The 25,073-nt window shown below is 46.3% G+C and overlaps 1 protein-coding gene across 1 annotated transcript in view; it reads left to right on the top strand.

Annotated features, from left to right (window-relative positions):
- The first annotated feature begins 7,716 nt into the window (after positions 1 to 7,716).
- Positions 7,717 to 25,073, top strand: part of WNT10A (Wnt family member 10A) — a 67,203-nt gene continuing 49,846 nt past the window's right edge. The window contains exon 1 of the mRNA XM_077320740.1: positions 7,717 to 8,223. Coding sequence (XP_077176855.1) covers positions 8,162 to 8,223 — 62 coding nt within the window. The 5' untranslated portion in view covers positions 7,717 to 8,161. The remainder of the gene's footprint in view (positions 8,224 to 25,073) is intronic.

The raw sequence follows: 25,073 nt of genomic DNA, 5'->3' as shown, positions 1-25,073 counted from the left end.
TCTGTGATCTCAGATTCATGAGAATCACAACAGATTCTGGAATAGTTCCTCTAAATCATTGCCAACAATATCAGAATTTTCTATTTAGGCTTTAAAGTTTAGCTGGCAGCTGATCATTGAATCTCTCATAAAAACCGACAGAGACAATGATGCCATAACAAGCAACCCCACAACAAATAGCCTCTTCCAAGGCCCTGGATGCCTGTCCTTAGAAGTAGGGCTGATGGGACAGTTTTAAAAAGACCCATAAGCTAGGATTGCAAGCTTGTGTTTATCCTCCAAAATGAGGACAACTTTGAATGCCTCAGTGAGGGTGAAGGGTGAATCTATAAGGTCATACCTTCAGTCATACTCACAACCATACCCTCAAATAATAACAGTTCCCATCTCAGCTGTAGCAAAACACACATCCTTGCCAGGGTGGAAAAATGCAGCCCCAACTACTGTCATGATGTACATTTAAACACCCAGCACAGCCCATTTACACCTTGGCTGTGATTATAGGGAGGACAGGGACAAGAGGCGCCTGTAAACAGCAGAGAGAGAGAAAGAGATCTCTACAGTTCTAGCTGATTCTGGATGGACCCCAAGATTTCATGTCCAAGTGACAATGCATTCCATTCTGACACCCCCTTTCCTCTCTTTTTGGAATCTGGGTCTTTAGGCTTCTAGTGAAGCAGTCCTGTTTCCAAACTCAAGTCAGCATTCTCTTTATTGTACACCATTATCCACCCATTTTCTTTCAGCGACTTAATTCTGACCAGGTCACCATGGTATGAACGGTATGAACTTAGGCAGATTGTGAGTGGGTGGGCAGGTAGTTGTGAGTTCCTGCATTGTGCAGGGGGTTGGACTAGATGACCCTGGAGATCCCTTCCAATTCTATGATTCTATGATCCCATGACCATCCAGAGGCCATATCTCAAAGACTGGCCTTAGAGAAGAAAGCAGAGTCACTAGACTTTGTACATCCCAGCAAAAAACTTTCTGATGACCCCAGTACCGGTAGAGGTCAAGAGACACCTACATGGAAGGGGACATGGAGCAATCTGATGGACAGATGCACCCATGGCTCTTGCTCCTTTCTGGGAGAGTCCCCATCACCACCACCCTGGGCTCATCGCCCTGTTCAGGGCCCCTCCCTGCAATTACCCCAATATCCCAAGAGCAGAGGTATAAAATCCTCTGACAGAGCTTTACTGCTGCAGCCAGAAAAACGCCAATAGCCCTTTATCTTCTGAAGCCTTCAGTTACCTAGCTGGACAGCTCCTCTTCCTTCAGTAGCTCTACCAACTCCTCCTTCCTTTGCTGTTATTACTGAGAATTTGAACCCCTTGACCTATATGGTCATAAGAATACGATGCTGCAACATCAACCAATGACATATGTAAATAGGCCATAACACCACATATATGACTTTCACAAAAAATCTTGCTCTTCTTGCGAGTCAATTTCCTTGCTTGCTTCATTGCAGGGAATATGGACTTGAGGGCACGAAAGGACACAGTTCTGTTCGTCTGTAGGGAAGTATTTATGTCTATTCTCCATCCTCTCCTCAGAATGGCCTGAGAGGATCGGAGGAGGCTCCATTGAGGGTCTCACCACTGGCTATTATGATAGGCTGGTAACCAGGGCCAGACACTCAGGGTGAGCGGGTGGGGAGAACTAAGGGGACAAAATTGTTGCATGTGCCTTTATCACCCTGGAGGCCACTGCAATTGGGTGGTCATGGGATTTTGTTGTTGTTGTTCTGAACGCATGATCATGGTGGCTGTCACTGTCTTGGTGTTATAGCTTCCTCATGGGTGACTCAGTACATCTACACTCCTTCACTCAGCGAGCTTCTCAGTTCACTGCCATTGTGCTGAAAGATAAAGACCATGATATTTAGAAAGATTTTTTAAAAGCTGATTTGGATTGACTTAGTGCTGATGCTTTGGTTTTATGATCTGTTGGTTTTATTATCCTCTTTTGCTTATCATTATTTTTTGTTTAAATCTTGTTTTTCATTAAGGGGGTCACATTGTTACATTGATGTTAATTGGTAAACTGTTGGGGAGCACTGTAACAAAATAGGCTAAAATATTCTCAGAGTAAACAAATGCAATAAATGCCATCTTTTCCAGGAAGTCAGAGCAAGCGAAGCGATGCTGAAACCAGGATATACTGAAATCAAAGGGCGTAAATTTGCTTAGGATTGCACTGTTAGTCTCTCATACACGGAATATGTACTCCTGGCCATCAGCCATGGACACAAGGACATCTAGTTGGCCAGCAACTTTTTTGCACTCAAAACTAGCCTTGGGATTGCTTTTAACACAAAAATGTAGGACTAAGTATCGATGATTATCCCTTGAAAGCACTTGATTCCATTTTGGGAGACCTCATTGCTGGCAGAGCTTCACTAGGCCTATTTTGAGTATTCTTTGTTTGTTACCAGGAAAGCAGCATCCAACTTTTCCAGGCCTTTCTATATCAAATGCTTAACAGATGCTCCTTCAACTTGAAGCATCCTGAATGCACTAGGGCAGCAGTACTCACACTTCAGTAATTCAAAGACCACCATTCTGAATGCTGGCAGGGGCTCATGGGAATTGTAGTCCATGGACATCTGGAGGGCCGCAGTTTGACTATCCTTGTTGTAGGATGTAGGCTTTAAAAAAGAGTGAAAACCACTGGCTTCCTCTCTTCTTTGAATACAACGTTTTTGTTTAAGAGAGTGTTATCAGCTTCCCTGGTGGGTCCTGGAGAGCTCCCAGAATTTGAACAGATCTCCAGACTAGACAGATCAGTTCTCCTGGAGAAAATGGCTGCTTTGTCGGGTGGGATCCATGGCATTGTAACCTGCTGTGGATCCTCTCCCCCTCAAACCCCATCTTCCCCAGGCTCCACCCTCAAATTTCCAGGAATGTTCCAAGCTGAGGTTGGCAGCCTTATACTGAGAGACATTGTTCGGCTAGAACTGGTGGGTCTTAGAAACCATATGGTGTATGCCGTTTTTGACTCTTTTAGATGGCTCTAGGAGTTCTGAAATTTCGAAGCCCAGCTGAATCATTATACTGAGGTCAAACAGAGAAGTCATATATCCCGCTAAGTAAACCTTTATTTTCTTACGTGTTATGAATGTGCAAGAGACTTGCCTAGACTGCTTAACTCCATGCTTATGCTGTATAAGTCTACAGCCGGAACCCCCTACCCTTTGGGGCCCTTCTGGAATGCTGAGAAAGGGCAGTGGGAACCATGGCAAAATGGCTGCCATAGGGGAGGAGCCAAGCACAACATGAACAGGCTTAGTGTTAAAACATGGGCGGTTTCACAAATTGCTGGGCATCTCATAGCAAGCATTCTTTTGTGAAGAAGGCAGCTGTTCCCACATGGGTGATCTCTACAGACACAAAGGATGCTTCTGGAACACCACCCACACTGGGGACAGAGGAGAATTGGGATCAGCTCTTTCTTTGGGTTTAGACATATTGTTTAGTGTCAGGGAAAAGAGCAAGAACCCAACAGCACCTTAAAGACTGACAGAATTTGTGGCAGCTTCCATGAGGCACTTCTTCAGATACTTGTTAAGTTTCAGTTTGCCAAGAAAGGGGAGGATTTATTCCCTGCACAGCCAGAGAGAGAGGTAATGTGGCAGAATTGGGATAAGCACAGCATTTTGTTAGGGCCTTTGGATTTTATCCCCAAGATTAAGGAAGCAAGCCAGTGCTAGGAATGAGCACTCGTTATGATTCTCCACTGTACCATATCTGGAAATGGTCAGTTTCCAGAAAGCCAAAGGCATGTGCCTTTCCAGTGCACAGAAAAGCATCAAGCATTCAGAGGAGCTTGCTTGGCATTGGCACCAGCTCCTCTGATACATTCAGGTGGGCAGCCATGTTGGTCTGAAGCAGCAGAACAAAGTTTGAATCCAGCAGCACCTTTCAGGCCAACAAAGTTTTATTCAAGGTACGGAGTGTAGCAACAGGGTCTCAGTTAATTACTCTCAGCATCCCACAATTAAGAAGGGTACATCTGCCCATCAATCACCAGTTTTGATATATCTATTTCCTTCATTATGTTTCCCCTTGGAATTAAACATAAACAGTGACCATATAAACTAAGCTTGTTATTCCAGTTTGGTAGTTGCATCTGTTAAACACCTTCGTTTATGCTGTGTGTTAATTTTCTGCTTACCTTCTCCTGAGACGTATGGAATGGTAACTTTCATTTCATTATATCTAAAGTGGTGTGAGTGCAGGAGCAGCCTCAGGAGGTGTATACCTTGAATAAAAATGTATTGGTCTTAAAGGTGCCACTGGACTTGAACTTTGTTCCTTTTATACAGTTAAACTAAGCCAATGAAGCCACTACCATGACTTGGCCTGAATTTTTAACCTGTGAACTGGTAGCCTAGGTGTATTAACCCAGTCTGCTATTTTCCCCACAAGTTCAAATTGGGCTAGGCTAGATATGCTGGAATACATTGCATGCAGAAGGTCACCAGCTTAATTGCTAGCATCTCTACTTAAAGGACTGATAGTATTGGCAGAGATTAAGTATGCAAAGGAACTGAATGCTAAGTTGCTTAAAGAATAAAATTGTTGTATTAAGAAGAGTAACGTTATAAGTAAGAGAAGAGAGAGTCCTGGCTGTTTAACTGTTCTTCATCTGAAGGCAAACAAGGAGGAAGTGTTCTTAAAGGAGCAGGAAGTCTTCAACTGAGCCAATCAGGACACAGGAGAATATTTGAAAAAATACCTGAAGTTCCTAACCTAAATATGCTAACTACACATTTCTGATTCCCCCTATAGGATCTTCTTCATATATGCTGTTGAATCATGCCCACTACACATCTTGCATGTTCTGACAGGTATCAAGACCAGACTTCATGGTGGAATGACATGTTCTCTCTGCATACATTGTGTCCCCAAATTTGTGTTCTGAAATGTGAGAGCAGAAAGATGCAGCAAGATGCAAGAGACTCCATGGGTTGCTCACCTTGCTTACCAATTTCACTATGTAAATCCTCCCCCATGAGCCATCCCTGAGGCATAGCTTTGCCTTGAAATGTTGCATAGCCACTGCTAGTAAATGCGAGGCTACACAAACAAACAGTTTAACTCAGTACAGGGCAACCTTCTTGGAAAGGGCCAGTATGGCGCGGCCTTGTCACTCTGCACTCAGAATGTCTTCTTGATGTTAAACCTTAATGTATCATAATAGGACTGAGGCAAGCGGAATAATTAGTCCCTGCCTTAGACGTGAACTTCCTGTACTGAGGCTAACGTGCCTTTTGCTTTTCATTTCTTTATGTAAGAACCTTTCCATCCTGGCCCATGTTCAGGTTGTGGTTAACAGCAACTCAGTGCTACTGCCTCGCCAGGACTGTTCCATTTTGTCCTTATATGTTTGACTTGTCATTGCAAAATTTTATCTTTTGGACTTGGCCTGATCAATTTTATCAAAATTACCTTGAGGCTGAACTCAGCATCTTAACATTTCCCCAGAGCCTCATATTTCTATATTGGACTGTGCAGGTTCTCCACTCCTGAAACTGAGGGACTTTGATGACAGTCCCAAACAGCTGTGGAGGCAGCTTGGCAGGCATCTCAGAGCCCTCCTTAGAACGGGAGTTAAGATCTGGCTAAGAGTTAGAACTGAGTGCTGGAAGATCCTTGGTTCAAACCTTGCTTCACTCATGAACTCAGTAGGTGGCCTTAGGCATGCCACTAGAGTCTCGATCCCAGTCTGTAATATGGCTGCATCTGACCTACCTTACATGGTTGTTGTAAACATCATTGCAATAAGGTGGGCAAAGCATGATGAGCTCTCCAAATGCTTTCTGTATGCCAAGAATGATAATAGTAAAAATAATAGTACATTCTCCCCTTTTGATGGGAAACCACTAAGGTATGACTGTTGATCCATTTATGTGTATGCCCATTGAACAGCAGATCCACTGCATGAGTTAGGCAGGGGGTCATATATGCACTGGATGCACATCTGTCTACCTTCCAAACCTTCATGTGGATTCATCCCATGAGGTCTCAAAACTGAGCAATGCCAATTCCAAACGCCTTAAATTCTCAGGCAAAACCACAAGTATCAAAAGCTGTTTATTAGGAAACAGAAGACTACAGAGACACAAAGTAGCATGCAGGAAGAAAGATGTATTCATGTCTCTATTTGAGCTAATTAAATATAGTTAATGAGTCATATGAATTTTAATGGACTAATCAATTACAGGACAATCATTATGATTACATGTATACATCCTTACTAAACATTCCCATTAGGATCACTAAGGAAGCTAAAACTTCAGTGGCCTGGATCGCCCAGGCTAGCCTGAGCTCAGAAGCTGAGCAGGGTTGACCCTGGCTAGTATTTGGATGGGAGACCTCCAAAGAAGAGCAGGGTTGTGAACTGGAGCCTGGCACTGGCCAATCACCTCCCACCTTCTCTTGCCTCAAAACCCCTAGGGGGTCACCAGAAGTCAGCTGTGACTTGAGAGCAAAAAGCAAACAAACACAAATCCAATGCTAAAAGCAGCCCAAACATGCTTGCCAGTATATATGGCCACGGGCTGTGGAGCCCCAAGCGGCTTCTTATCCATCTGTAGCTGCCTCCTGAAGTTGCACAGAGAGTGGCCTGCTTCCGGGGCAAGGCTTTCCAAAGGGGCCACAAGGAGGCCTGAGACTGTGAGCTCACCCAAGACACCTTGCTGATTGCCCAAAGACTCTAGGTTCCCACGGGTAGAAACTGATGTCAGTTTTGTGAGGGTAGCACACACGGAGGCCCTAAAAGACACATTTCTGTTCCATAAGGGTGTGCTCCTAAGCAGGTGACAGGAGCATACTTGGACCTCGTGAACATAAAAGGGGAGAGATGTGCCAGGGTCCACAGGACTGCCGGTCACTTTGGCTTGCCAGGGAGCTTCACGACCCAGGTGGAAAGGGCGCGTCCCTTCCAACAGCAGCTCCTTCTGCGACCCAGAAGCGACCGTGGCTCGGGCCCCGTGAAACGCGGGACAAGGGAGCAGAGACCGAGCCCGGGAACGGGGGGGGGGGGGGGGAGCGGGCAGGCGACGGCCCTTCGGCCAAACTGCTCCGCCGGGCTAGGCAGGGGCCCGAGAGGAGACCCGCGGGCAGCCGTGCTGGCGTCCGGCAAGAGCGCGCCTGGCGGAGAGGCGGCGCAGGCGGGGGGGGGGGGGGCGGCCACGGCTCGTCCGGCGCCCGGTGGGCTTGCGTTCCGGGGCGGCTGGGTGTGTGTGTGTGTGTGTGTCCGCGGGTGCGGTTGGCACACGCTTCCCGGCCCGTCCTTTCTCCGCCTGCCTGCCTGCCTGGCCGCCCGAGGGCTCCTGCACGGGCGTGTCGGGACTCGGGCTCGGGGCGCTGGCTCGGCGGTTGCTGGCTGCGCGTGGAGAGAGCTGCCCCCCCCCCTGCCGCCGCCGCCGCCGCCGCCGCCGCCGCCCTTCGCTCCCGTCCAGCCCCGCCGCCGCCGCCTCGTGCGCCGCTCTCCGCCCGCCTTGCTCGCCGGCTGCGGCGCGCGGTGTCCTGGGCGCCGGGAGCGACGGCGATGGGTGGGGCGCTGGGCGGCAGGGGGCTGGTGCGGGCGGCCTGAGCGCCCCTTTGCCCCTCGCGGGCCGGGAGAGCCCCCTGTCTCTGCGGCGGGCCCGGGGGGTTCCCGCGCGGCGCAGGAAAGAGGGTGTGTGCGAGGGGAGGGGAGGGGAGCGGAGCGGAGGGGGGGGGAGCCTCCCTCCCACCCCTCTTCCCTCCGCCCCGCGCCCGGCGCGCTCCCTTGGGGGGCGGAGGAGAAGGACCTGTCCGCATGGAGCGCCGAGGAGAGCCTGGCAGCGCAGCGCTGCTGGCGCCCACCGACCCTCGACGGCGCCGCGAAAGACAGCTCCTGTGCTGAAGGGAGGGAGGACGGACGGTGGGCGGACCGGCCCCAGGGTTCGGCCCGGCAGCGCTGTGGCGAGAGCTGTCATCCCCCCCCCCCCAAAAAAGGAGGCTCTCCGGCGCAAAGCGATCCATGAGGTCCTGAAGCGCCCAGGATAGGGAGGGAGCTAGCCAGCCGCACAGCGGCCGCCAGGAAGAGACAGCCCACCCTGTCCCCGTCCAGCCTGCGCTTGAGCGAGCGGAACCAGCTGGGCACGAGCAAACTTCCAGCAACCACGATGGGACAAGCCCGGCTCCTCTGGCTCTGCTCTCTGCTTGTCCTCGGTCTCTGGTGTCCAAGGTAAGAGCCTCCCCCCCCACCTGCGCCTTTAAGAGAGGATTCTCGAACCCCTTTGTCCCAGTGCTCTCTTCTCTTTCAGTGCCTGGGGAGGCCTACAGACCCCACCAGACATCCCAGGCCGACGGGAGATAAATGGCATGCCCCCTCCTCCAGCAGCGACCCCAAGCCCTCCGGGGCTGGAAGGGGATGCCACTTAGAGCTTTTCCCTAATTACAACTCTCCCCGGAGTGCAGTGCCCAGGCAGATTTGCCACTGGTTCACAAGTGGTCCTAGTCATTAGGATTATGTCCCCCCTTCCCCTAGTCCAACATAATCCACACTCTCCTCTCCCTGGACAAGTGTGTTCTCTCACCCCATTCTTAATAGTTAAAATTTCACCTGGGGGTATTTGCTTTGATATATATATAACAAAAGTAAGGTTTGGGAAAAGAGCCTCCACTCTTGTGTCCATGTGTCCAAATCCAGGGCTAGGAGTTTAACTGGTGTATCCTAAAACAGGGTTTAGATGGGAAGAAATAGACCAGTGAGGTGATGTGTTTGCTCCCAATGCGGTGCCTCGCTGCCTCGGAGCCGGGACTGAGTCAAGGATGCATGATCCCCCATGCACCAAGCAGCAATATTGGTTTAGGTGCTTTGCATAAGATTGATATCAACTGTGACTGGGACAAATCCCCCCAAATAGTTTAGAGAAAATGGACTGTTGTCTAGAACTGTCTTGGTCACCAAATTCATTCGCTTGAGCAGCTGCGAGATCTGCCACTTCCCTTGCCCGAAGAAGTTTTACTCCTTCTCTACCCTAGGCTCCTTCTGGTGTGCAGGAGAGGGGGAGCATCTTGGGATCCCACAGAGCTGATAAGACTTATCCTACAAAGAACAGGCTACTGTGGCCCATCTAGGTTGGTCCAGCTTTGGATGATCATCGCATGTATCGTGTTAAGAACAATTCTATTGCTTAGGCAATTTGTTTTGTTATAGAGGATGAGACCCTGAAGAAGCAGGGACTCTCAGGAGTTTAATAATTCTATGTGAAGGGGCCTTGGGACCTAAAACCTGTTATGTTTTGTTCAGATTCCTCAGTTGGCTTTGAAATCCAGTGGGCGGCCTTGGGATTGGTATGCTAAATGGAGGGGTGGTGGTGGAAATAAATGCATAAAGCTAATATTTATGATATTAGAATGAAAAATGTTTCCATTAGATTGGTTTATTGGTGTCCACTGTTTCCTTTCTGCTTTCTGGCACTGTGGCTCCATTCACTGAAAAAATTTTGAATGAGGAAGTTCTTACTGATTTCTGTTCCTAGCAAGAGGCAGGAGAGTGTTGGAGCTCTGAGATCTGGTGATGATTATCTTTCCAGGGAAGAAAGAGAATTATAAAGTCCGATGGAGGGGTGAGATTATGGTGCTGAGTCCTGCTGCCTTTTTGTATCGTTTTCGAATCTGAAGTTACTTTCCTCCCTCTTTGTGACTCATGATTTTCAGGCAGGGAGAAAGGGGTTTACTTGAAGTTGCTCAAGGACTGAGCGGATTGGAAACATTTCATTTAAAAAAGCAATAAGGCAGCGGATAACTTCATCAATGAATCAATCAGCAGCAAGGCTTGGGGATGCTTGGATGAAAGGCATGCGCCACAGCATGCAAACTGCTCTCATTAGGAAGAAACGCAGCACTGTTATGAAAGACACACAATGTCTTAATCGTTTTTCTTTGGAGGGCAGGTCCCTTCCTTGAGGGCTAGAGCCTGCTCCGTGCCAAAGAGCAGAAACACCTCCCATCTGAGTGGGGCCTTGGTTGCTTTGGGGCTCAGAGTGAGCTGTGGGTTTGACATGGACTCTGGCACTGATTCCTGAGAGCTCTGAAGCCAGTCCCTTCCCTTTGGGGGAATATGCAAAATAACTGTATCTCGAGCTCCTGGATGTTGGGTGCAAGGGCTTAGGAATTTTGTGGGATGTGTTTAGGGGGAAGTAAGCGCTTCCTATCTGCCTCTGCATTCCACTTAACTGTCTGCCCTTCAGGGACTGGGAGATGAAGGCAACTCTCAAGAGGGGAAACCAGGCAATTTCTTGGCTGCGATGAGAGCTTTCTCTTGAGAGATTCCTCACCTTGAAGCTGCAGTTCAAAGACTCAAGTTACAAACTGGACATCCTTTATCAGTAGATGACTGGCCTTTATACGGCCAGGATACTGCCCAGGAAAGAGTTTCATTCCTCATAATTCACAGGCGTTCACCTCCAAGCAGAAGCTGGGGGATGCAGTCTCTTGTTGGGAAGAGGGGAAAAAAGGCAAAATGAATACATCCTTCTTTTCAGTCTTTTAACTCACCCATGCATTTAACTACCAGCCTGTGAACTTTAGTGATGACTCAAAGACTGCCTGGTATTGACCCCTGAAATAGCATCCAGGCATTTTAGACTAAACAGATGGCAGTGCTTAACCTAAGGTGTTTGGGACTCAGTCTGAGAACCAGCATGGTGGAATAATTAAAGTCATGCTAGAATCTGGGAGATCCAGTTCCAATTAGGGATGCCAGCCTCCAAGTGGGACCTGGGAAACCCCTTGAAGTACAGCTCTCCTCCAAGAGACAGAGATCAGTTCCCCTGGAGAAAATGGCTGTTTTGGAGGGTGGGCTGCATAGCACTATAAAGGTCCCTCCCTGCCCCAAATCCCGCCCACTCCTGGATCTGCCCCTAAAGGCTCCAGGTACTTCCCAGCCCAGAGTTAGCAACCCTAGTTCAAATCAGCACTCTGCCATCGAATCTCACTCAGCCAGTCATTCTCTCACTGCCCAGCCCGCCACACAGGGCTGTTGTTGTGAGGATAAAATAGAAGAGAGGAGAACAATGTGGTCTGGCACTTTGGATCTCAGGGGGAAAATTGGCAATTGGCAATAAGTACTCAAATAAAACAATAAATTTGTCCAGACAGTTTTATGGAGATAGGTCTCCAGCAAAGGAATGGTGATTCAATATGAAACTCTCTCTGCTGAGTTGCTGCTTGCCACATGGTTCCTAAAGGCAGGAAAAAGGTTGGCATCCTTGCCTGCTGTTAAAGTCTGTGGGCCAGAGGCAACAACCAGAATTGGATTTTCCAAGCACTGCAAGTCTAGCTGTGTTTCTGAGGATCAGGGCCAAGATGGGGGGGGGGGGGGAGAGGAACATTCTCCAAAGACTTGAGAGAATATCCAGAGGAAGGCCACAAGCTAGTGTGCAAACAGGAGGTTGGACTCTATGGTCTCAGAGAAGCATTCAACTATTTTAGGGTTGTCAATGTATCTGAGAAAAATTCCTTGGCCTTTTAATACAGGTTTAATGGGATGTTATTTACCTCTATGCCATGAAGAGCTTCAGGCAACCATTTCCCAAGCATTAAGCTTCTATTAAAGGGACAGGGCATTTTTCTCAAGGCCTGTTGGCAAACCTAGACTATTTTCTGATTATGCAATACATTTTCCATTCACCTTGAATCTGGGAAAAGCTGTGACACAACACCAACTTGGGTAGAGGCCACTTGAGGAAATGGGAGGCTCTTCTTTTGACCCACCTTTATTTGGACTTTGTTTTGTTTTTAATAGCTTCAGTGTTAGTTCCCTTCCCCCCCTTCCCCCCCAATATATTACCGTTGGAACTTGTATTAATTAAAGCAGCAGCAACCACAGCCTGTGACCTGCGGGCCTTTCACTGTGAAATCGTGTTTCAACTCATTTAGTGCTACGAAGGAAAGGGGAGGGGGGGGGGGACACAGGACAATCAGATCCAAAGAATAGACGTGGATTAACTTCCCTGACCCTTTGTTATCCCTCTCCCCATAGTCTGTGGGCATGTTTGTTGGGATCATCCCTACCTTGTTCCTGTAGGCCCAGATAGCATAGGGGTGCATTATGGTGAGTGTGCTTGAGAGAGAGGAGGAAGAGGATGGAAGGAAGCGTTTAAGGAAGGCTTGCTTTTGTGAGGCAGGAGATGATGGCCCTAAGGGAGTCACAGGGATGTTATTGTATGTGTGTTATATAGATGTGAGAAGGGAAAGGACAACAGATCAGGCTGGATTGGGTTACCACAGAAGACATGCCTGCAAAATGGGCTAGGTGAAAAAGCCCAGCATTAAGGTCCACGAGGTCATAGATGCTGGCTTCTAAAAATGAAAGAAATTTAAGGTAGACAGGGACCTGAAACACTGAGAATATAATTCCCCACTCTGCCATGGAAGCTTATTTTCTGGGCTTTTCTGCATGCGATAAATATAGTGAAATGCTTACCCTGTGAAGACAGTGTATTCCGGCTACTCCGCATGATGTTGCCAACCTCCTGCATCTGGCCAGCAAACTTCTCACTACATCCACCATTTTAAAGTGCTAGTTGGGGAATTGCATAAATTATTATTATTATTATTATTATTATTATTATTATTATTATTGTATTTATACCCCGCCTCCCCCCGAAGGCTCGAGGCGGCTTACATAACCCCGTCCCCTAAAAACCATAAAATAACAATAAGATCCAATAATTTACAATAGTGGCAACAACGATGGCTTAATCTTACTCATTTAGTCTCCGCATCCTCAACTACGGAGGGGGGTGACGCTCTCTACCGCCAGTTTGTGAGGGGGGGGGCTGATCTTCTTACCGCCCGGCCTCAGCTATAAGCCTGGTGGAAGAGCTCCGTCTTACAGGCCCTGCGGAATGCTGGTAATTCCCGCAGGGCCCTCAGCTCTTCCGGGAGCTCATTCCACCAGGTTGGGGCCAGGCCTGAGAAGGCCCTGGCCCTGGTTGAGGCCAGGCGGGCTTCCTTGGGGCCGGGAATGACCAATAAGTTAGCCCCCGCAGAGCGTAAAGCCCACAGAGCGTAAAGTTGATTCCCCAAACTAAAAGCGCTTTTCCTTAGTGGACAACCAGCATACTATACACTAAAGAAATGTATGAAGGTGAAGAAGTGCTATGTCCTCCTCCAATGTCTTGCCCTTGCACCCACCTCCCTCTCCCTTCTCCTGGGGACGGGATTTTTTTAAAGCGAATGGCCTGTAGTAACGAATAGGCATACAAGGGTGTAGGCAAAGGCAAAAAATTTTTTTCCCCAGTCACACAAAGCATGCCTCTCTACAGTCCCCCCCTTCAAAAAAAAATCAGGAATAAGATAATGGACAACTATTAATTAACAAAATTGGTGGGCATTGCAAGACCTTTAAAAAAAGGAGAAAAGGGATTGGCTGCCTGGCTTGATTGACACAACACAAAAAAACAGGCAGTTCTGAATAAATATCCTAACAAAAAAAGAGAGAACCTGTCCCAGGCTATCAAAATCAGTTAACAATATATTTATACAATCTCTTATATAAATATATTGTTAACTGATTTTGATAGCCTGGGACAGGTTTTCTCTTTTTCTGGCTTGATCAACAGGCAGAAGAGAGTTGTATATAAACTGCATTGCTCTCTTCCGCCATTTCCAGCAGTGCTTGCGGAGTGTAAGAAACATGAAAAGATGGCAGACTACAGCGAGATGGCAAGAAGGTAAGGAATGGCCGGAGGTGCAATAATATTTAGCGCTACGCCATTACGCTGGCATAATGCTATTTTTTATTATGTGCAGAAGTGCCCTCTCTTTCTCTCTCAGTTTTGTTTACCTCATGGAAGATCTAGATTTGAGTCCAGTAGCACCATGGACACCAACAAGATCTTTGGAAGACAAGCTTTTGAGAGCTCCCTTTGTCAGATACTTTGACTCTTGAAAGCTTGCACCTTGAAAATCTTCCTGGGCTCTAAAGTGCTCCTGGATTTAGAACTAGCTCTTTTACTGCAGACCAACACTGAAACCTTGCAAAGTTGTGGTGAGGATAAAATGGAAGAGGGGGAACAATATTGTAAATCATTTTGGTCCCTATTGGAGAGAAAGTGGAGTATAAATAGTTAAACAAATATGAATTTAATTATTCCTCAGGACAAATTAGAGATCAGTAATCCTTGATTGTATCACTTGCATTTAATTATTTTGAAACTGCCTTGTGATGGCCTTATTAATACTGGGGCTATTGCATAGTGGGGTGGGGGTTTAACCCTCTTCTTCAGCTCTTCCCCCAATGCAGTTCTCCTCCAGCAGTTTTTGCTCTATGGAGAAATGTTCTCCCCCTTTATTTGTTTGTTTGTTTATTTATTATTTGGATCTATCCTCTGCTCATGTTACAGAGGCTACCCAGTTGGTAAAAGACTAGCAAAGGAAAACTACAGGAGATGAGTCATATCTCTCCCAAATGCAGAACACATGAGAGTTTAGTTATGCAGATGGCTCTGGCTAAGTAAGAACAAAAAGTTTAACAATGCACACCCTGCTGGAATGTCAAACCTAAAGGGGCATAGATTGGTCCAGCCAAATGTAATTTCTTTCCCCTAAGACAGGAAGGACTGATCCCAGAAGGGCTAAACTCTTAAAAAGGAAGATTATAAATTCTAAGGACCTTTTTGGTTCGAGAGGCTGAAGCCATGAAATACTTGATGTCAAAGCAGTTTTAAACTCTACCAATACCTTTGTTATCAGAGTTGGGAGGGACTTCTTGCCATTGTTTCAAGACTTATGGTCAAGATGGAGTCCCAACTCTGAGAACAAAGGTACTGAGGGACTTTTGAACTGCCACAGCTTCAAAAATCACTAGAATCATAGGGTATGTATAGAGTTTGGAGTTTAGATGATGTATTTGTTTTCACCTTTATAATATATCTTTACTCAGCTTAGTGCTTGAGCAGACAATGCAGACTAATTTTGATTTTGTGTATTAAACTTTCTTATATTTTGCATGATTCAAAGTTGATCTCATTAAACATACCATGCCTACTAGGTCTTGCTATCCAAAGCCCTGTTAAGGGGAGGGGCATGAACTGTACAGGGGCAACTGATTATCCCTACACTAGCTGGAGAAAGCAGAGTGGGAGATGCAACAACTAGACAGATCCTTTATACTTCGAGAGCTAGATGACCAAATCCATCTAGCATGAGATACTTCCAGATTTCTTGTTGGTGGCTGTTAGAGGAAGTTTGATACTATTTTGGAGTAAGGGAAAGAGGTAGTGTCACAGTTGGAGATTTCAGACGGGCATGCATTTTTTCTCACCTCCTGGGACCCAAGGCAAAGAGAAACCATGAGTTTGTTCCTTCATTTACCTTATGAGGGAAAACATGTAGATACTATATGGAAAACACGCAACTATGTGGAAACAGCGCTAAGGCATGGCATCTTGTCCCCCCTCTGAATAGCAGACATAGCTTGTTTGGCAGTCTTTCTTGTAGTCACCTGAGAAAGAAGAGGCAACCAGGGTGCATCTCACTTCTGATGAATCTACAAGTGATCAGAACGCTACCAAGGCTCACTGCCAAGCCATGGCAATCAATGTGTGTCGGAATGTATTAATCCACGAACACACTTGACTTTCCGCTTCAGCATGTGATGGCTGGGGTAGCGTTTGCAGTTATATTGATAGAACAGCTAGTTTCTCCAGTAAAGGTGCAAGGCATCCCCCCCAATAAGTTGGCAACCCCACCTATTTGGTGGAGAATGAATGAAAAACTGTCTATTTGTGTCTTTGTTGGAGGTATGTATGAGTGGTTTGCATTCATCAGGGTGGACGGAGTGTGTGAGAGTACGATGAGTGATGATGACCATTTTCAAAGACCACTTATATCCTTTCTGATCTTTATCATATCCTTGTTGTAAGTACATCCTCCAGTTTACAGACAAGGTATAAGGACAGAGTGGTGAGATTCAAGGCCACACCTTGAATTGTTGGCAGAGATGAGACTTTTGAAACTATATCCACATTTCTGCCATCCAAACCCCATCAGGTTAGCACTTTATCACTGCGGGAAAAATAGTGGAACTTAATTTTTAATTCAGACTGAAGAAGAATGCCTGCACTCAAAAGCTCACACCTTGAATAAATCTTTGTTGGTCTTAAAGGTGCTACCGGACTCTGATTTTATCGCGCTAATTCAGACCTGCATGGCTACCCATTTGAATTAATTCTATTGTGTAATTCCTTCTAGGTTTCATTCTACTCTTGTTCTTTATGGTCAGATAGGGTTGTCAATTTCTTAACTGACTCCTGTAGCTGTCCTTTTAACACAGTGGTTCTCAACCTTCCTAATGCCACGACCCTTTAATACAGTTCCTCATGTTGTGATAACCCCCAACCATAAAATTATGAAAGTTTTCTTTCGCAGAAATTAAACCGAAACTGACCAATGGCGTGAAGATCCATTGTTAATGATTGCATATAAATTGGTTTTCCCCCCAGGGTTTCTCAGTTCAGTTCTGCCTTTTGTCCCACCATACTGATCTCACTCTTTTCCACTGCTCCAGACAGACGAACGCTCTATCTCAATCTACCTCGCAAGGTTGTTGTGTGGATGGTCCCCCCCCCCCGGCCAAGCTGCTTGCCCTGCCGCAACCCCTGTGAAAGGGTTGTTCAACCCCCAGAAGGATCCTGACCCCCAGGTTGAGAACCACTGATTTAACAGATACTAGCAAGTGACCATGTCTATTACCATGTAGGTAAAATGCTTCACTGGCTTATTTCTACAGTTCAAAGTCTTGCTCTCAAAGGGTCAGGATGGTTCTGCCCTCCCATTGGTTGGCAGGCTTACTATGATAATAAATGTACAGTGAATACTTTGGGGTCGGTAACCACTTCTGGATGCCCATTGCCCAGCCTGTGTAATTTTGAGAAAAATCTTTTGAATGTAATCAGGAATAGTAGCTTGGTATATAAAATGTCTCAGTATACTGTCAAGAGTACACATTGAAAAAGAACTTGTTTTTTTATACCCTGTTTTTCACTACCCAAAGAAGTCCTAAAGCTGCTTACAAACACTGTTACCTTTCTCTCCCCACAGCAGACACCTTGTGAGGGGTGGGGGTGAGAGAACATCTGAGAGAACTGAGAACATCTGAGAGGGCGTATGAGATGGCGGTGAAAGTGGCTAAACAAGAGTTTTTTGCCATGGAAATCGCGTCCGCAAGCTCTCGCCCGGCCCAGTTATTCAGGGTAGTTAGATCACTCACCACCCTTGAGGGGCGCCAAAATACTAGACAATTGGCACTCGGCTGTGAGGCATTTGCGAGCTATTTTGCGGATAAAGTCTTGTCACTTCGTCGCGACCTTCCCGCCACAATTAATACAGTAAACGAACTGGAGACCTGTTGGCCGCCTTTGGTAGTGAGGTTTGATGGCTTCAGGCGGCTCTCCCTTCCCGAAGTGGACAAGTTGCTGGGATTGGTTAGGGCGACCACTTGCCCCCTCGACCCCTGCCCTTCCTGGCTCCTCAAGGGAGGTGGCCAGGGGATAGGAGGCCAGCTCAGAGACATTATCAACTGCTCCCTAAGTTCAGGGGAGTTTCCTGAGCGGCTAAAGGAGGCAGTGGTCCGCCCCCTCCTAAAAAAATCCTAAAAAAAATCAACGCTGGTTCTCTTGTACCTGTCAGCAGCCTTTGACATCGTGGATCACGATTTATTGATCCACCGCCTTGCCGGCATGGGGATACAGAGCACAGCCTTGCGCTGGATACGCTCCTTCCTCCAGAACCTACGCTCTATGCCGGCGTTCCCTTGTCCCTGATCCGGAAACTCCAGATAGTGCTAAACGCACCTGCTAGGGTCCTCAATGGCACACCTTGGAGGACCCATATCCAGCCTGTGCTGAGGCAGCTGCAGTGGTTGCCAGTTGCCGCCAGGATGAGGTTCGGTTCTGGTTTTGACCTTTAAGGCTATACGCGGGTTGGGACCCACATACCTGAGGGACCGCCTGTTGCCCTATGCCCCCCGCAGGGCTCTACACCTGGTGGAATGAGCTCCCGGGTGAGCTGCGGGCCCTGTGGGATTTACCAGCTTTCCGCAGGGTCTGCGAGACGGAGCTCTTTTGCCAGGTTTTTGGTTGAGGCCGGAGCCAGCGAATGAGTGCCAGCATCCCCCCCCCCCCCCGGACCTAGTAAGTTAGATCTCCTCCCCACCCTCCCTGCCGCTCTGATAGCAGGGGTAGGAATAATGAGAGCTTCCGCCATGTTGGGATTGTTTTTAAAGTCTTTTGGGTATTTTAATGGGGACAAGACTACTGTGACCTGCCACAGGCCTATGGGGAGTGGCGGGAAATAAATCTAATAATAATAATAATAATAATAATAATAATAATAATAATAATAACTATCCTATGAGAACCTGGGTTTCTCAGACCCTCATCCAATATGTAGCTTTTCATTTTAGGTAACCCTCTAGCCTAATCAGACTGACTGTTGTGGGGGTCGGGGAGAGAATGCTGCTGAAACCATCTTTGGGGAGAAAAGCTAGATATAACTATCTGCAGAAATATCTGTCATCGATCACAGTTGGCACAGTGGGTTTTGCCGCCCTCGTAATCCACGTTAATGGATGACATTCTAAGTCAGTGATTGTGTCAATAGAGAACCAGAGGGTGGTACCTTTTCCCAAGAAGTTAAATGTAGGTGTGATTTTGTGTACATGGCATCTGCTGCCTAGTGATTTGATGTCAACACTTTAGCTGGGTGTGTTGAGATGGCATGTTACAAATTTGCTAGCGCACTGGGTTTTTATAATCCATGAGGGTTAAGCTTATGTTGTGTGGGAGCCCTAGAGACTTGAGGAGGCAGCCCTTTGCCTTTTTCTTTATTCTTGCAGCTTGGCCTCAGGTCTCTCTAAGTTGCACTGGTGGCATGATTTTCATTGCATCCTGACTGTGGGAGGGCTAGATTTTTGCCTGAAGAAAATCTTAATCATATTCACAAACTTCTAAAATGTTTAAACAACTAGAAATTGCCCATGAAAGAGTGAAATCTTTTCTGTTCCCTATTTCCTTCTCTCAAGTACCAAGAGAGCTATGATACTTGATAGACTGTACAATCATATGCACTGTACTTGTATCGAAACCCGAGGGTTTAGACTGGAGTAACTCTGCAAAGGTTTGCACAGAGTCTTTAAACCCATGGATTTAGACTATGGTATTCTGCACAGGTATGTGCTGTGGCGGCAGTGGGGAGGTTTTATTTGCAAAATTTGTATTTTACAGTGAAAAACTAAGGAATATTTTGGGAAAGGGACAACAGAATGATGTTGCTCTGCAGGATGGTTAAATGAAGGGAAGTGGACGTCATCACAGGGAGAAAAGACCACATGCCAAGGAGTGAGCCATTTGCCATGGAAGTTACTTGGTGACCTTGTGCTACTTGTTCACTGTCTGCCTATTCTACCTCACAGGATGGTTGCTAGGAGGATAAAATGAAGGAGTGGAGAACCTGATAGCTGTGCAAGGAAGACAGAATAAAATTATAAAAATATACCACCTAAATGAAGGGCTTGTGTTTGCATTGTTTTTAGACTAAGTCTAGCTGCGGCCTTGAAAATTAATCCACAGATGTTACGCAAAAAATATTCACTTGCCCATATATACCAGACCTACTTACAGGGTTAGAGCATGTCCATGATCTGAAAGAAAAGAATATATTCTTTCCCAATATTCAAAGACTTGGCCTCCTGGAAACAGGCTACCAGACTGTTTACCTTTAAGAATTTGTGTGTGTGTGTGTGTGTGTGTGTGGGGGGGGGGGGCTAGGGTTCTTAACTTTTTACAAGCTTTTTTCTAGTTCTTTTAACAGCCTTTTTCTAGAAATCTTGAGCTCTGCATTTCTGCACATCAAGGACAAAGCACAAACCCAGACAGTTTTAATTCTGTTAAGGTTGCCTATATCCAGGTGGTGGCTGGAAATCTCCTATTTAGGCAACAGATCAGTTTATTTGGAGGAGAGAGAAAAAACTGCTTTGGAAAGTGGCTTCATATGGCTTTATGTCCCACTGAAGTCCCTCCCTTCCCCCTTCCCAGACTCAACCTGGAGTGATCAACCCTACCTCTTGTCCTTTTAACAGTACTTTAATTAGTACAAATGGGGAGGGAGCTCAGCCTTTTCATGCCACAGAGAAAAATATCACCTGTGAATAGTTCTGCTGGTCAGGGTACCTCAAAATGTACAGAAGAGAGCAACCAAGATTGTTAAGCGGTTTGAAGACCTTCCCTATAAGGAAAGGTTGGGACAGAGAAGAGGGGACATGGCAGAGGTTAGTAAAATGATACACAGGGGTAGGGTGAATGGACGGAGAGTACATGTTCTCCCTCTCCCCAAGTGTTAGAACTTGAGGCCAGCCAAGGAAGATGTTGGGCACAGAAAAATGGTAATAGTTTTTTTTTTTATTGAGTAAGTAAAATGTGGAATTCACGACAAGAAGATGCACCTATGGCCTCAGGCATAGACAGCTTTAAAAGAGGATTACACAGAGGCATGGAGAACAGGTCTACCAGCAGCTATCAGTGGTTGCTGTGTGAGACAGGAAGCTGGGCTAGATAGATCACTGGCTTGATACACCAGGGACTTTTCCATATTCACCAGGCAAATACCATCCTATTTAGATTTGGGTCAGCTGCACATCCAGGGTATTTTCATGGGAATGTGGTTAGGTCAGGTCTCATCATGGAGGCCATTTCCTGTAGGCTCCTGTGACCTTCAGTACAGACAGCCATTTGAGAGATGCGGTTCCTCATTTTACAGCGCTGTGGAGATGAGGCACGGGAACCTTTGGAGTCCAAGAATGGGCAGATTTAGAGAGCAATCCTAGGTAGTCCCATTTTGTTAAACGTCTTACTCCCCCATCTTACTCCCATTTAATTAAACTGGTCCTACAACCTGGCTTGCTGCGTTTAGAAGAAGGCAAGCTTCATGCTGTGTAGAAAGACCTGGTGTGGCTCCTGCTGTTACTGTGGTACTGAATTTGGAGGTGCTTCACCTTGATGAGTGCATCCAGCCTAATGCAACCAAGAGCCCTGTCCTTTGTTGAAGAGGGCAACCCTCGCTGCAGCATGAATAGCAAGTCGCAGGGTGTGGGAAAGCATTCCACAGGAATCTGGAATGGTTGCATATTTATGCAACCCATGCTGTGTTATTTGCCATATGGTTAGAAACATCTCCTTGATTATGCCGAAACTGTGGGGTGATTTTGGTCACACAGAAGCCTCCTTTGAAAGAGACTGGCACAACTCGTGACTTACCAGCCTAAATGCAACCCACTGGCTATGCAACGATGCTCTGAAAGCCCCCTCCCCCTTTTCTCGCCTTATTTGTAATCCAAGCATGCAGCAAGAAACAGGTTTGTCAAGACCTGGGTGGGACACTAAGCAGCTGGGGGATGGGGGGTGGGGGTGGGATGTGATTGCCTTGCTGGGTTACAAATTGTGCAGGCCTGCCTTAAAAGATGCTATAAAGCCAGACACAAAGAGATAAGCAAGAAGGGATTTCCCACACAGGAGCCCAGACCAGTTTCTTTCAGTAGATGTGGAACCTGTGACCCAGCTGAGGAAGATGACACCAGCTCTACAGCCTCTGCTTTTGATCAAGAACTGACATTAGTGAGTTACAACCACCTTGGCATCTCCCCTCAAATTGAGTCATTAGAGGCTTGAAGTCCCTGTTTTTAAAATGCCAAAGGGAACACTTTGCTGTGTAATTAAAGCCCTTCTTGTCTATTAACCTGCATGTCTTTCTCATTCTCTCCCTGTTCACCTGGCCTGGTTACTCTGCAAACTGTTTATGGATAGGGGCAATTGCAGCAGAGATGTGAATATTTAGATACAAGCACATGGCCTCTCCCTTTGACAAATCATAAATAAAGATCAGAATCAAGCCCCAAGGCAGATTGCTGCAGGCAAATGGAAACATGATTAGGGAGTGACTTTTGACGAGTACAGAGAATTGTAGAGCTGGAAGGTGATTGCCCAAATTCAGAGGTCCATACCTGATTTTTTTCAGATGTTCACAGAACATATGAGGGATTAGCAACATTCCCTTAGGATTTTCAATGGGTTCTGTGTTGCCTGTGTGTGATACATGTAGGCGGAATAACACAGAAGTCTGAGTTCTTCAAACCTTTGGGGGAGAGCAATATTAGAATCGTTTGCCTAGAACCGTCAGTAGAACACATTTTAAAAGAAGAGTTGTGCTATTGGCTGCAGCTCTGCTCTCACCAGAGTGTTCATGGGGTCTTAGCAGAGCATAACAGTGCTGTGATAGTGGACCACCCTTCCCAAGGATAGTTGGGACTTTGGAGGCAACCAACAGTTCCTATTTTCCCTTCTTGCAGTCCACCAGCTGCATAAGTGTGAAGGCCCCAGGAACCATGGGACCATAGCCCATAATATGTGCTACATGTAATGAACTGCCCCAAATTGGATGACAAGTTTGAAACAGGTGCCTCAACAGCAGCTTATTGTGGGTGGATGAAGTTTTTATTTCCTTAAGATCTTGTTGCCCTCTTAAGATGAAACATTAGCAAACAGAAGCAGAATGTTGGCTGGGGTAGAGAAATGCTAGAGACTTTAGAAGATTTTCTCTCAGAGAAATAGAACAGCCGGGTTTTTCCTGTGCACTCATCACAATCATACCATTTGAGTCACAAAAAGAATTTTCCTCCAGGTAAGACTGCCATGACCCGGACAGCCCCAGGTTAGCCTGATCTCATCAGCTCTTGGAACCTAAGCAGGGTCAGTATTTGGAAGGGAGACCACCTGCAGAGGCAGGCCCTGGCAAACCCCTTCTGGACATCTCTTGCCTTGGAAACCTCACAGGTTGCTGTAAGTCAGCTACGACATTACAGAGGCAGAAGGAGAGGGAGAGGGAGAGAGAGGTTGACTCAGGACTCTTTCTCTGGTTTGCTTCTTTTTTTGTGCTATCATTGTGGCTAAGGCTCACTTACTTTTAGCACATCATGAGATCAAACTCGCTAGAAAAATCATTAATGCTCGGCATGGTCAGTGGCAAAATGAAACATGGTTGCCAAAGGATCTGCTGGCTCGACACGATCAAAGCCAACACAGGGATGACCATCATCATTATCATCATTATAATTTTTATAGTTATTTGTGTATTTATTCCGCAGGATAAAATTTGTTTTTTTGCCCTCTAGTTGTAGCTGACTTATGGTGACCTCAAAGGGTTTTCAAGGCTAGAGAGATTCAGGGGTGGTTTGCCATTGCCTGCTTCTGTTAAGCAACCCTCGTATTCCTTGGTGGTCTCCAATCCATAGACTGAGCAGCACCAACCCTGTTTGGCTTCTGATTTCTGTTGAGACTGGCCTAGCCTGAATTATCCCGGTTAGGGCATCATATGTTTACATGAGGAAAACTAATTTCTGAGGAGGGTGTTTGGGAGGAGAGAAGTATCATGGAGAGAAGCCGTGTAACGTTCTCTGCCTGCCATTTCTCTATTTCGGACAGTTCTCCTCTCCACTGGAGTTCTTATGCGAGGAATTCACATGCAGGAAGATTCCCTGCAGATCACAAAGCAGAAGTGGGGTACAGATTTAGTGAATTGGCGGGAAAAGATTAAGTGTCCCCTGTCTTGCCAGTATTTTGACTCCTGATACAGAAGTGGTTTTTTCTCAACTGGATTTACCATCAAATTAGTGTCATACACATTGTAGTTTAGGCTATAGCAGGATGAGGTGATTATGTTTTATTGGGCCACGCTACTGAGGAAAACACAAATAACAACAGTTCCAAGCAAACTTCTGGAGTTTTAATTCTTGTCTGATGAATCGACAAGTGGGGCATGAGGCACAACATGTTTGTGCTTATGCTCTCTGGGTTTGATTATTACATGGGAGTCAAGGAAAATTTAGCTTTTGTTTTATAGTCATCATTGGCATGGCAGGTTTTGTTTGTTTCACCGTGCCTGCTGGGTAGCTGGGTAGCATTTGGCAGTGTTGAAATTCTACCGTTAAAGATCGAATGCCTCTAGGCATCCAGAATAATGTCCTTAGGATTGCATGGCTGTAGTGTAACCCTATCAAGGCTCCAGACTCAATGGGCTTAGGCAATTAGAGCGACTCTGCATAGGCTTGAATGGTAGCATGGGACTGCATCTGTACTTGTGAACCAGTGAGTTGAGCTGCAAACTTTGACAGTGCCAATTGTCTTTTTTGACAGGGTGAAGTGGGGACAGAACAATTTCTTGCAGCAGCTCTTTGCTGTGCAAGAACACCTCTGGATGGGTATTAGGAGCTGCAGTGCAAGGATTATGGTGTTAGGGGGAATCATCTTGAACAGAACCAGCACTGTGATACATGTGCTGGCCGAACATGACCTAGTGTATGCACTGCAAGATTCTTCCCTCTAAGAACTATGTCTCTAACTATAGATGAGAGCAGTAGAGATAGTAATCAGACCCAGAGGGCTACTTTGAAACAGCCACAGTGGACCAGACAAGAGATGCAAGACTATGCAAAGAGTTTCCAAACAATACATTTTTGTTACAGAGACAAAACATGGATGAATACTTCTTGAAGAACCACAGTAGATAGGAGAAATGGCATGGGAGTTATGATACAAAGACGTATTTATATTACAAATAATCAAAACTGTGGGCATGCAGCAAGCCAGGAAAAATCTGGAATGTTGATAAAGTCAGTTTTCCTTTTAAAAGAGCAACTGCAGGCATTTAGCCTTCCAGATGCTAAAAATGTGGAGTGGTAAACTGCACAGGGCTCAGCATTCAGAAGACATCTGTGCAGGAATTTCGGTAGTGATGGTGGACTTGTTCACTTGAAGACAGCGTATAATGCAATGTGTCTTTCAGGTCTCCTGTTTGCTCAGAGTGACCTGGAACAGATGTGCTGCTTTCTGTTTTATCCTGAGGGCTTTGGGACACTAATAAATGCAAGCATGGGAATCAAGTAGTTGAAATTTGTGTGGGTGTTGCCCTGAGCAAATCAGGGTAAACTACAAGAATATTCTTATACAGTGAAAATGAAACATAACATAAAAC

The sequence above is a fragment of the Paroedura picta genome, chromosome 2, assembly GCF_049243985.1.
Source record: "Paroedura picta isolate Pp20150507F chromosome 2, Ppicta_v3.0, whole genome shotgun sequence".
Lineage (NCBI taxonomy): Eukaryota > Metazoa > Chordata > Lepidosauria > Squamata > Gekkonidae > Paroedura > Paroedura picta.
Note: the sequence above shows the minus strand (reverse complement) of the source record. Positions and strands in the feature narration are given on the sequence as shown.